Here is a 13,934-nt window from a genome sequence, read left to right as displayed (position 1 = left end):
CAAGAAAGTCGAATGGAGAAGAAATGCTGCTGTTAAGCGTTATATTTTTTGAATAGCATCCTGCAAAGCAGGAATGCATTGCGATCTCCGACGGTTCTACTTTCTTTGGTAATTTCATAGCAGTAATAGTAAAACGAAATTATAGATCAGTATTTGCCACATGAACAGCCCAGACAATGCCAAAATTAGTTCGGTATCAATAATTCATTCATTATCCATGTACAAGCTTCAACAATTTAATGTTGGATAGACCTTAAAACCAATATGCATATGTTCTTTATACTATTCCATGATTTATGTCGGATCTTTACATAATTCGGTTCAACTAAGTTTAATCGCTGAAGACTAACATAGAACAGGGGTAAAAAATACTAATTTCTCAAATAAATTGCAAAATAATCATATTTGTGCGTAATAGCGTATCTGAAATTTATTTTTCAAGAGGGAGGGGGGATGATCATGACGTTTGTTACATGCACATAAACTACCATACTAGGATTGCCAATGTTTGCTAAAATGAAAGGTTGTGCACCTTTTTTATCAGCAAAATCACACGGAAATATAATTCAGCGGAATTCATACAGTTTGGGAGGGTTGGAGTTTTAAGTTTGGAAAAATTGCAAATAAATATTAATTTAAATTTAAACTATTTTAAACTGCAAAAAACTGTTACGCGTTTTAAATAAACAAATTTCTTCATTTGAAATTTTATATTACTTTAACGCTCGAGTAATAATCCACCTGATGAAGTATCTTCGCCGACTAGCAAAAATTTTAAATCTGTTAGCTGGTATGATGCAACTTTTGACAGAGATTACTATTGCAAAAGGCATGATGAAATATTGCGCCACAATATGAAGTTTTTTCTTCATCGTGAAATAAGCTGAACAAAGCTACATTCCTAATTACAATGCTCAGTTCGATAACTGCTATTGTAAACAATCAAAAAATATTGGAAGTTTGTAGCTACTTTTTAGCATTTCAACCGTCATTGAAGAAGTGCTGTGAGACATGAATGGAAAATTATCACTGTAATAGCTTAAATTCTCTTTAACAGTATAGGAATAAGGTGAAACACTTTGTATCTCACGTGTAAACATACAAAATAACCTATCACTTGATAACTTCATTCGAAAAATACCGCCAAAAAATCCGTAAAACGGAGTGTTATCGTCTATTAAAAACACTGACTGAATTCTTAATTTTCTCTACGGGTGGACTATCTGTTTAGCTTTTGGACATTGAGGATGATTTTAAATTAATCTGAAAATATTATGACTGTGTCCAAGAAGACTATTTTGTATATATTTGTGCCTGATAATAGGGACTGACTTTTTTTTTTGTTGGTAAGCTCACGATTCTTTCTAAGGACAACGTACCAGTGGGCACTACAGAGCCCAATCAATATTCCTCATACTTTTTTACTTAAGGTTGATGTTACTTTTCCGGCAAATGATTGATTTTCTGTGTTATTTAAAGTATTTTGAAGATTTGAGCCAAGAAAGCGGTGTGAATGTAATTTTTTACGCTCATTTAGATAAAATTCATTCATTTGATAATCCAAAAGATATGTTGCATTGAAAAGCACCCGGGCAACGCCGGGTAGTAAGCTACTTAAATATAAAAATGTGTTTCGAAACATCTAAACAAAAGTTTTTAACAAGGATTCTCCTAAAGACAATCTGACGTCTTTTTAATCATGAAAATTAGCGTTCTAAATTTAAGGAAATTCCTCGTTCCCTTTTTTCTTTTAGTTTTAAGCTAATTAATTATCTTCAACTAAATTACTTTTTACGAAATTGTGATTGAATGGAAATACTGTGCTCTAGATAACTTAAATAATGAGGCGGACGAAATTTACTACAGCAACAGAATCTTCGTCATTTAAGATTAATCAAATATATGTTTACCCAGTATTCGTGATCAGACAAATAAATCAAGACAAGTAGGTCGTGTTGCTGCAAAAGTGCTACATTTCAAATTGAAAATTGAACTATTAGATATATGTTTTCATCATCATGTCAAGATATTGACGTGCCTAAATAAACTGAACATGCCTGATTTGATTTTTTTACGAATAAACTTTGTACCTATGCAATTTATAATACCAAAAAACCTTATTTTAACATACAGGTAAATAAATATCTTTAAGAATAGAAAGTAAAATAAAAAGTAACAAAGTCAAATAACACAAATTGCAGATTACTGCAGACACGTGTTTTTGCGTTACTAGGAGCGCCTGTTTCAATGCAAAAAAATAGTTTAATGCAAAGAACAGGTTATGTTTAATATAAATGCAGCGTTACCGTTTGATGGAGTCATGCATCCTAATAGTTTTTAAAATATTAAACTCTTGAGACATTTTCCAAACTTGTAGTAAAGTTTAATATTTAATAAATGCACTAAGGATAATCTATGTTAAATTCAACGATATTGTGCTTTAAAAATACATGAATACCGTCTGTCGGCGTGACTTTGGAATACACGGTGTACATTTGAGCACTCTTCAAATTAAAGGCTTCCTGTACATCTCAATGACACCCCAGTGAATGGTATGATCCGTTTTCGACGAGAATGCACTTGATTTCTCCTTCGTCACGTGGTATTCGATGATTCTATTTCGCTGTTTTTTCGGTAGAAGGTATATTCGGCTCATATTTTTTTTCTTTTTTTTGCTGTAAAAGCAGCAGTTTTTAAAATGTAATCTATACTAATATTATAAAGAGAGAGGGCGGATTTTGTGTCTTTATATGTTCGAGGTAATCTCCGGAACCACTGCACCTATTTGAAAAATTCCTTCACTATATGAAAGATACTTTCTTACTGAGTAACATAGGCTATAATTCGAAAAAAAACCCCGATAGATAGCTCTTTTTTTATTCCAATTTAGGCCTAAATTTCACAAAAATTCCCGAATATGGGAGTGAAAAATTACTCGCACATATTAATATTATATATCGTTGAAAAGGGTAAAACTTTCCACGTTCTAAACAATTTGTTTCAATGCTCTAACTAAATAACGGCGGGAATAATTTGCGTTTTTGGTTCGAAATTTTTTAAGCTAAGCTGAAATTTAGGCACTACTTTCTTCATTAAATCTCTCAATAAAAAGAGAAAGAATTGCTCCACAGTTTTCTTTTTGACACCATTGGAAAAAGCGACATTTTTTACTCCAGATCTTTCTCGACCTGTAGTCGAAAAACTTGGCTTCTATCTTCAAAGGAAAAAAGTTATAAGCGCTTTTAAATCAAATTCGAAAAATGTCATTTTGATTCAGGTTGTCAATCATTTTATTTTCGCGTTTCCACGGTTACGCTTTTTGAATCCATTGTTTCTTTCCTTATTTTGCATTTAATTTCTCAAACGTATTTTATTTCGTGTTTCCATGGTTACGCTTTTAAAATCCATCTTTCGCATTTTATTTCTTAAAAGTATTTTGATATCTGTCGTCATTGTTTGAAAGGGTAATTTTGCATGGTGTTTTTTTCCCTTTATATAAACCTGATTGTTGAATATGAGTCACTTGACACAATTTTTATTCTCAAGGTAGACCGGGCAAAGCCGGGCAATGCACTTCTTAATATATCAAGATTTGAAAGCTACTGTTAATGTGATTTTATATATATATATATATATATATATATATAGATATATATATATATTTTGCGAAGCATTTAGTATTGCCAAAGAAAAAACATCCGCTTCACTCGCGAGAGGGTTGGGTTCCGGTGGCGAGGGGCGAGGTTGCTTGTCGCGTTAGACTCTGAGTAATTTTCGTCTAGGATTATTGTTTTAAAGCAAGCGTAAATGTAATTCATTGTTATGGCGACTTTTTTGAAAGAAAAGAAGCTTTTGATTTGTTTTTATCCGGGTGAAATGTACGACACTTTCTTCTTTTTTTCTGACGATGATTTTTGAATGTTCCACTGTATGTTTTTTTTTTCGTTAGACGGATGGAATACGATAGCGTGGTTGCTGGGCGAGTTTGGCGATAAATAATAGAGTTGTGGATCTATTTTTATATTTAAAAGATATTATTTGATGTCTTTTTTTTTTTTTTTTGTTTATTTGGCGAAATATTTTGAATTGCAGTAAAAACCGCTTCACTCGCTAAATAGAATTTTAAAGCAATTGTAAATCTAATTTAATGACTTGACGAAAAGTTTTAAATTACAAAGAAGCTTTAATAGGTTTTTTTTTTTTTTTTTTTGAAAAGGTGTGTACGTATTTTATACAAAGAAAAATGATTATTTCACATCAGAGGGGCAGGGGCCGTCATTTTTTTTTTTTTTTTCCATTCAACAGACTTCCTCTAATTTTTTAGCACGGGCATAGCTGTGCGGACACTGCTAGTAATAACTAAAATGATAGCAGACAAATGAAGCAAGTGGTGTAAAGGACACTAAGAGTATTTTGCACAATAAAATGCACGCCCAAGTTCAAGCTGTCTGGGTGTCTCATTTAGAAGCGCGTAGATTGCTTACCGATCACTCCCGTGTAAAATGGAGCATTGCGTTCGAGGAAGCAATTCGAAGTGCCTTCTCGTGAAACACGGCATCTACCAGGATCGTTAATCTTCGAGTGCAACAAAAAAACGGCCTAATTTGTTGGTCAAATATACTAATTTACTATTAGTGTCGTACACAGTTCATCTAATGCATTTTTTATTTATTTTTAAATTTTGCATTTATTTATTGATTGCAGTTCCCGCTAGAATAGCGTCTTTCTCAAGTCAAACTATAACGCGCAGGAAATCATCCGTCCAGTTGCCATGTAAAGCTGTTGGAATTCCTGCTCCAGAGCGCACGTGGTCATTCAAGTAAGAAATATTTTTATTTGATTAAAAAAAACTAGATGGGTTGAATTTTTAATGAAAAATAAAATGGACAAAATCTTAAAAATGCCTCTTTCTAATATATTACTTTAGTTAAACGGTAATGGTGATTTGCTTTCAAAACCCCTTTGCAATATTAAATTATTGCTCATACGTTATTAGTAAACACATTCGTAGTTCTACCTCCTAATGTGCACCCTTGAAACAAGCAATTTGACTAAGTGAACTATATATTTGGTATGTGTTGGGATATGCTGCGTGCATTGCTCTGCGAAAGATATTGGAGAGCTAGACATAAAATATATTTATAGACTGCAGACTGTTTTAGTGTTTTTTCTTTTTCTACTATTACTGTTTATTTGTTTGTTTCGATGTTATCGTCTTTTTGCGCAATACTGATTTGTATGCAGTTGTCTTCGTGATCGATAATCGGAGTAAAAATCATTAGAATTGAAAAAAAAGTTACTTGCTAGAAAAGCTATAATGATCATTTGAATACAAGCATGCTTTTTAGGAATTGAAATTGCTTTTTTTTTAAAATAACTACGCATCAAAACAAATATTTGTATTGAAAAATTTAGTCACCAATAACTAATATTAAAAAATTATTCTTCAAGTTACGTTCATGGTTTCTAATAATTAAACAAGTTGTTCTTAGTTTTTTAGTCGGTGCAAAGGAATAACATTATAAACAAACTAAATACATTTTCGTTTTCGAACTTCCGATGCAATAAAAGTTTATCGCATATTAGGTGCATTGGCACTTTTTATGATAGTCATGATTTTGCTCAATAAATATCCCAAAGAATCATTGCATGCTCAACTGCCAATTACCTTTCCCCCCTCAAAATATACTAACGTTGTAAGACACGTAGCGAAATACAAGTTGCACTCATGTCTTACTGTAAAAAATATGAAAGATCGATTGCCATTTACGAATACTATGTCAGCAATCATAGAGCAATAGGCAAGGAAAATGAAACACCAAATATTTTACTGCTTTAAATAATCACAAAAAATCATTTTACATAAAAATATAATGCAGTATATTTTAAATGTAGATCAGTTTTGAAGCGAATGAGAATTAGAGACTTATTTTTTTTTTTTTTTCGAAAGGTAGAGAAAGGTGCGATTATGAATTCATTTATACTTGAACATTTGTGAGCATTTACATTTTTGCCTTGCCAAGGAAACGTTGATATCCATTAGACAGACTTAATGCTCGTAAAACAAAATAAGAAATGCAAAACAGTGTATATTTTTTGTTTTCTGGAAATTCATAAACTATTGCTAAAATAATTTAATTTTTACAAACGGTTTTTGGAGATATTTTTCAATTATATATTGTACATTTAACATGTGTAGCGAATAAAGCAAACAATTAAATATTGCAAAAAAAAAAAAAAAAAAACACTTTCAAAATTAAAAGCTCTAAAAGTTTTTTTTTCCTTACAAACTTTAAAATCCAATTACAAAATCTTCAATACTCTTAAAAGCAAGACATAATTGACCACATATATCAAGAAACTCACCAATCTCAGAAGGAAAAAATATATTTACATATTTTAAAATACCGATCGTTTTCTTTCTAAAAGGAACTTTAACAGAAAGTTCTGCTAAGAAACTTACTTTGCAATGCATATTTCCGCTGATTTTTCATCGATTAGACGTCTATATCATGCATTACAACCAAGTTCCAATGGATTATTCCATCTTTCTCCACATGCCAGGCAAGGTAGGAGTGCATGCCACTTAGAAACTTGCGAGACATTCCTAGAGTCGGCCGAAATTGAATATGGGAAATCAATAGTGCTTTAAATCCGTTGCCAAATACAGCTGTATGCGTTTCAGAAATCCAATGTCCTGTCTCCAGATTCCCTTTACTGTGCAGAAATATTTGCCTTCCTTTCCGTGTTTGCATAAAATTTTCAGATCTTATGATTGCTTGCATGCTACTGAAATGATAAAATGATACTGCATATGTTCTGATAGTATTTTACTGATAACGTTAAACTTTTAATTGCGTTATGTGTAGTAAAATTCAAAAGTTTTTATAGTGGCTATTAAGCCCTAAAATTTTGATATCGGAAAACAGTATATTTCACTCTTGCGTTGAATTAGTTTTAGCTTAATTAAAAAACTGAATACAACGTAAAAATATTTTTTCATTATATATATCTCATTCTATGTGACTATACATAGAATACATATACATACACACACAAACAAACCCATACACACATACACACTCATACATAGTTACAGGGTGTTTTTGACTCATTGGACAAAACATTAAGGGGTGAATAAAGATCAAGAAAAACAAAATAATGGCCAAAATAATGGTCCCAAAAGTCTTTTCCAAACTACATTCCATCTGAGTTTGTTAGTTGCAGCTCAGTTTATTCTTGATACAAACCTTTTTTGTGACAAAGTCTATTTCAGCCCTTGAATTTAGTTTAGTTTTCGATATTTAATCACTCCTAGTGATTGCAATACCGGTATTTGGAGCTATTTTGCAATTTCGTAATACTGGTATTTAATGGGGTAGAATATCGGTATTTCTGGTATTAGCTAAAAATAATAAAGTTATAAATTAAAAAAATTTCAATTTGACTAATTTGATTTATAGGGGAAAAAGGGGCACATGTGAGCACGAGGCACATGTAAACATGGTATGTTTTTACTAGGATAACGTCATGCAAACAATCTTAAAAAATTCTCAACTAATGGCGGTATCAGCCTACTTTTTAACCAAATTTTCAGAACAAGAAGTCATTTTTTGCTCCTGTGGTGACAGTTTCTTTGTTTTAGCAGATGCTGAAATCTCTTTATCACTGTCTTCTTTGTGTAAAAACATATTTTAAACTAATTTATAAACTAAATATTAGTATTGCGAACTATCGTATTAACACACATGTAACTTTATGACAATGTTTGTCTTAATTATTTCAGAGGGCAATCAATACGCGACAGAAGACGAACAAAATTTATGAATAATGGAAGCCTACTGATTGAAGATGTTGACGATGACGACGCTGGCAATTACACTTGCAAGGTTCAAAATGTTTATGGAGCTGATGAAATAGCATTTTCGCTGATAGTAAGAGGTAAGTGTAGCCAAAATATGCGTCATGAATTTTAAACATGCTTTTCAGGTATGGACAAAAATATGATTTCATACTTACGCTAGTGGTAGAATGGTGATTGATTTTATCGCTTGCGTTTCGTTTTTAATGTACTTTCAGGACAATTCAGGACCTTTTTAGGAAAAGAAAAATTTAGAATTGGAATGGAAATTCAAATAGCATGAAATGTTGAAATAAGGTGCCGTCATTCATATAGTCAGACATAATTAGCAAAACCTAAAATAAATTTAGAAATATATTCAGTTAATTTCCGCCGATTAGCCAGGGCTAAAGTAGAAATACAACACAAATGTATTTCTGCTTTAGCCCTGGCTAATGGGCGGTAATTAACTGAATATACCATGCCTTACCATCAATTTTCGAGTTGAACCGAACCATTGCTTCGGTCACTCGTCTGGTCTATGCTAATCCTACATTGGCTACCAGTTTGTTTGGCGCTCTTGGCTTCCATTAGAGATTTTCCATCTCCAACTTAGTCACTTTCCTATGCCGGGCTGATGAGTGCTAATAAGCACGAAACTGCAGTCCTCGGCTGAAAATGACTGAGCTTGTGGTGTATTTCATGTGAAATTTAGAAATGTTTATTCCAATCGCATATTGGAACGAAGACCATATTGTCGGATCCCGTAAAAGATATTTTAAAAGAAATAAACTGATAATAAGCGCTTTATTGAAAACGTTGTGCCTCTTTGAATCAGCTAAAGATCAAAATTTACGCAGCGATGCCCGAGCTAAAAATTTAATGGAAGTCCGTTGAATGAAAAAAATATTGACGCCCCGTTCCCCTCTGATGAGAAAGGATCATTTTTCTTTGAATAAAATGCGTACACACCTTTTCAAAAAAAAAAAAAAAACTATTAAAGTTTCTTTGGAATTAAAACTTTTCGGCAAATCTTTACATTAGATTTACAGTTGCTTTAAAACTCTATTTAGCGAGTGAAGCGGTTTTTACTAAAATTCGAAATATTTCGCCAAATAAACAAAATAAGACATCAAATAATATCTTTCAAATGTAAAAATAATTCCGCAACTCTATTGTTCATCGCCAAACTCGCCCAGCGAACCACGCTATCATAATCAATCTGCCTAACAAAAAAAGAAAAAAAAAATCTCGTGGAATATTCAAATATCATCGTCAGAAGAAAAGAAGAACATGGCATACATTTCACTCGGATAAAAACAAATTAACAAAGTTTATTTTCTTTCAAAACAAATCTCTGAAGCAATAAATTACATTTACGGTTGCTTTAAAACAATAATCCTAGACTGAACTGCTCAGCGCCTAACGCGACAAGCGACCACGCTACCGTACCCCAGCCCTTTTGCGAGTGAAGCGGATGCTTTTTCTTTGGCAATAATAAATGTTTCGCCAAACAAACAAAAAAGTATAAAATCACATTAACAGTATCTTACAAATCTTTATATATTAAGAGCTGCGTTGCCCGGCTTTTTCCGGTCTACCATGAGAATATAAATTTTGTCAAGTGACATATATTCAACAATCAGGCTTAAATTAAAAAAAAAAAAAAAAACATGCAAAATTACCCTTCCAAACAATGACGACAGATATTAAAATACTTTTAAGAAATTAAATCCAGAAAGATTAATTTAAAATGCGTAACCATGGAAACACAAAATAAAATAAGTTTAAGGAATTAAAATGCGAAAGAAAATGGTTCACAATTTGAATGGAATCGAGATTTCTTAAACTTGATTTAAAAAGGCTTGTAATTTTTTTTTCCTTTCGAGATAAAAGCTTATTTTTTTGACCATAGGTCGAGTTAGAACTAGAGTAAAAAAGGCCGCTTTTACCAATGGCGTCAAAAAGAAAGCTATGGGACAATTCTTTCACTTTTTATTGATTTATTTAATGAAGAAAGCAGTGCTTAAATTTCAGCTAAACCTAAAAAATGCTCTTGCTAAAAACGCAAATTACTCCCGCTGAAATTAAGTTAGAGCATTGAAACAAATTGTTTAGAACGAGGAAAGTTCTACCCTTTCGAACGATATGAAATATTATTATGTACAAGTAATATTTCACCTCCATATTTGGGATTTTCCGTAATAATGTTTCTCGGCTTTCTTTTCACCATGTAACCAAAATATCAGAATTAAAATAATCTTTAAAACTTTTGTTAAAATGCAAAATAGTCTACTAACTAAATTAGGCAAATCTATAAAAGCACAAAAACTTCCATTAGTTTGTCTTCGTTCACAATTTCAAACACTGGCCAAGTTTTGCTACTTATTTCGGAAGAAAATACTTAGCATCATTTTATGATCACCAAAAATATTTCAGTATTTGGCTACAATATCTCTTTGACGAAAATTAGTAACAGAAGCACGTATAGTGGGATTACGGACGCCTACATTTTTTAAAACCGTTTGTGTTTCAATACCCATATAGAAAAAGGTTTAGACTATGTTCAAAAAAAAAAAAAAAAAACTGATAAATTGTTATAAAAAAGGGAAATTTTATGTTTTGGATTAAAATTTTTTTTTTTTTTTCATAAATGTCGTGCTTTCGTTTCTAACTGGCCACTATTTCGGTCCTTATACTTATTGCTAATTTGTTTTTATGGGGGAATCACATCAAAGCGGAATGTTTTGAGTTTTTTCAGTTAAAACAGATAACGAATGAAAGTAGCGATTGTTTCTCGCAATTATTACTGACCCAGGCAACGTCGGGCATTTTTGCTAGTACTTAAATATATGTTCCGATTCAAAAACATTATATTTAATATGGCATTTCACCCACAAATAAGAGTAATATTTTGCGACATGCAATTATTTCAAATGTAACTCTAACACTAGAGTATAGAACCTATAATTAAATGAAACAATTAACCAATGTTTTGATGCACACAATTTGCAGACACGTGTTTCGGTGTTACAAGGAACAATGGCTTTCCTCGGATAACTTTTCATCCAAAACCTCATACCTGTTTGAATTGAAAAGGTGTTCCTTGCGACACCGAAACACGTGTCTGCAGTAATTTGCAATTTTTGTGCATCAACACTTTGGTTAATTGATTCATTTAATTTTTATGCACAAAGGTATTTATTCGTTATATAGAGCCTATATTTTTTCCAGAGTTGTAAGTTACAGAGTTTGAAAAATAGCATTATAGATCTCCACTGAACAAAAAATCACTTTCTTTTTTTTAAAGTTACTGTCAAAATGTGGCATTATATGTGCTACTAATAAGTTTACCACATTCTCGCAGTTTTGGCTGTTAATATAAATGTTTCGAACAGCATTCTAAAGAATTTTCAAGATTGGGGGGGGGGGGGGTGCAGAATTTACATGTTTGAGTTAAAGTTATTTTCTATCAAACGCGCTGATTTATGTTAAAAATGAAAGACACGGGTGGGTAATTAAAAAAACGTCGCTCTAACGCATTTACAATACGATTATCGACCAAAAAGGGTGCGGTGCGGAAGAGTTTCAGTAACTGATGTTAGATTTCGGTATATTTACGCGCTTATCATTAAGTGTGGAGATTTTGAATAATGTAATTTTTTTAAGAGTAGCGCTGTAAAATTTGTTATTGTTTGGGATTGTATGCACATTTTTCTATGTGTTTTTTCAATGTAAATGTTATATATTCTAAAATTTTAAAAAATATAGTTAACAGATTGATTAATTTCAGAATTGTATTTTCTTTTCAGCGAAACATCTGAATGGAAGAGGTATGTAGTATAAATACGTAAAATATTTTTTTTTTTATAGATAAAGTTTTTTTTAGCTAAACAATCAAAACTATTTGTACCTTTTCTTATAAGTAGTAGATTCAAAGCATCAAATATGGAGTAGCTTTTATTTTTGTCATTTAAAAGTAACATAATTTGGAGGGAAAATAATAATAATAAGCAGAAAATTAAACTTCAGGATTCCTAGATAAATATCAGTTTAGTTCGAAAGTTTCAATCATTAAGTCCATCATCTAATTTTGTCAGTATTATTTTCCTAATCGGAAGAAAGGGTACTTAAACTAACAGACTCCTATTGCGAGACGCTACAAAAATAACAATAGAAATCAACTCCTTGCATTTCGTGAGTCAATTATTCACAGTTCAAAAAGTGACATTGTGTTTTGAGTCACCAAAGCATTTTATATTTGCCTATTGAATCATTTTTGACGCGGAGCACTATTCATCTTCCACCATTTCCCTGATCATTTAAAAATCGAAACACACAGTGCCAGTTTGATTTTCACTTTAGTTTTTCTTTTTCTTCCTTTTCTTAGGAGAAAAAAAAATGATCCACGAAGCGCGCTTTTCCTACCTAATTTTCATTCTTAATCATATTCAATAAGCATGCTAAAAACCGAATAAATGCTGAAAAAGCACATTAATACAAAATAAAGTATAACTTATAAAGTTATAATATTTAACGTAGCAACAGAGCAACTGCATTAATGTAGCACTGTAAGAAATTTTTAGAACTGAAACAAGTAGACACTTATAACTTCCACAAGCATAGTTCTGACCGCTTTGTCCGATTACTGCATGACGAATGGATGAACTTTCATATTGATGTTACTACTTGAAAAAAATATATATAAATTCGTAAGGCTTAAACTTTGATTTATTTATTTAATACGGGGTAAAGGGATAAAAATTTGTTTATTTTCAATTTAGCTCTACCTGCTCCAACAGCTCTTACAATCATTGGTGAAACACCAGCAAGTCTTGAAATAAAGTGGTCCATGGATTCACGTGGCAGACTAAAGACAAAAGGTATGGTTTCTTTTCTTGACGTATAGTACAATCTTGTATTTACAAAGTTATTTCATTGTACTCAGAATTACCTACTGACATTATAAGTTGGTATTTATTGAAAAAAAAACGAAGAAAAAAAAACATTTTTCCTTAGTATGGCTAAAAATCATGCCTTAGTCAAGTCAATCATTTTTATTTCATAAGAAGCATCATGCTTTTAAGATATCGGCCTATGAATAACTTTTTTTTCTTTTTACCCAAACCTTCAATATGTCTATTAGAGAAACAAAATGCATGAAATTGAAAAAATGAAGTTGAAATTAACACAATTTGCCTTCTCTCTATCTTCTTTTTGACAGGATTTGTTATTCGACACAAGCGAGAATACGGTCAATGGGAGGAATCAAAAACATCATCAAAAATGACAACCCATACCTTGCTTAACCTCCAGTGTGGTACGAAGTATTACATATACGTAGCTGCTTTAGGGAAAAACGGAGAAGGTGAACCAAGTGAAACGATAACAGCAAAGACAGAAGGCAGTGGTAAGCATTTTTATTTTTTAACTAGCTGTACCCGACGCGCGTTGCTACGCCAACAAAAAAATACATCATTATACTGATTTTCATGACAATCGGTTGAACGGGGCAGAAGTTGCTACTCTGCAGTGCCACCTGGTGGCGAGTGGCAAAGATAGCAATTTTCATAATAATCGGCCCAGGTGTCAAGTGAAGCCGTGACTATACTCAAATTTTGTACTCACGCAGTTTGCAAGATCAATCAATCGCTAAAAATATCAAATAGAAAGAGTTTTAAATCCCCCCGTTGCATGAAAAGCCGTAAAACAATAAAGAAAGAATTTATTTGTTCAAACTCAAGAAAAATGGCAACAGCTAACTTCTTATCAATGAGATCTTTCACGCGAATTAATTTCTGCAGCCGATAATTTTATTCGTATTTATCCAATGGATTGTGACTTAAATTGGAATAAAAAAGGAACTATCGATCGGATTTTTTTCGAACTGGTCTATAAACATTCCCAGTACCAAAATTAACAAACGGTGAAAGTTTCAGCCAAATCTGCCGGGTAGTTTTTGAGTTCATGGATGACATACAGACAAACATTCATTTATATATATAGATTAATAATTCTCGGTAGCCTATTTTACGTCATTTACTCTGTAATCGTAATAATTTTCAGAAATATTTATGCAGCCTTATTCCTTATA

At 32.0% G+C, this 13,934-nt stretch overlaps 1 protein-coding gene across 1 annotated transcript in view; it reads left to right on the top strand.

The window, feature by feature from the left end:
* Positions 1–13,934, top strand: part of LOC129223373 (cell adhesion molecule Dscam2-like) — a 280,334-nt gene that overhangs the window by 240,640 nt on the left and 25,760 nt on the right. Inside the window, 5 exon segments of the mRNA XM_054857953.1 lie at positions 4,705–4,819; positions 7,787–7,941; positions 11,653–11,673; positions 12,625–12,723; positions 13,065–13,250. Of these exon segments, the coding sequence (XP_054713928.1) occupies positions 4,705–4,819; positions 7,787–7,941; positions 11,653–11,673; positions 12,625–12,723; positions 13,065–13,250 (576 nt within the window).

This window comes from Uloborus diversus, chromosome 5 (assembly GCF_026930045.1).
Source record: "Uloborus diversus isolate 005 chromosome 5, Udiv.v.3.1, whole genome shotgun sequence".
In the NCBI taxonomy this organism is placed as follows: domain Eukaryota; kingdom Metazoa; phylum Arthropoda; class Arachnida; order Araneae; family Uloboridae; genus Uloborus; species Uloborus diversus.
Note: the sequence above shows the minus strand (reverse complement) of the source record. Positions and strands in the feature narration are given on the sequence as shown.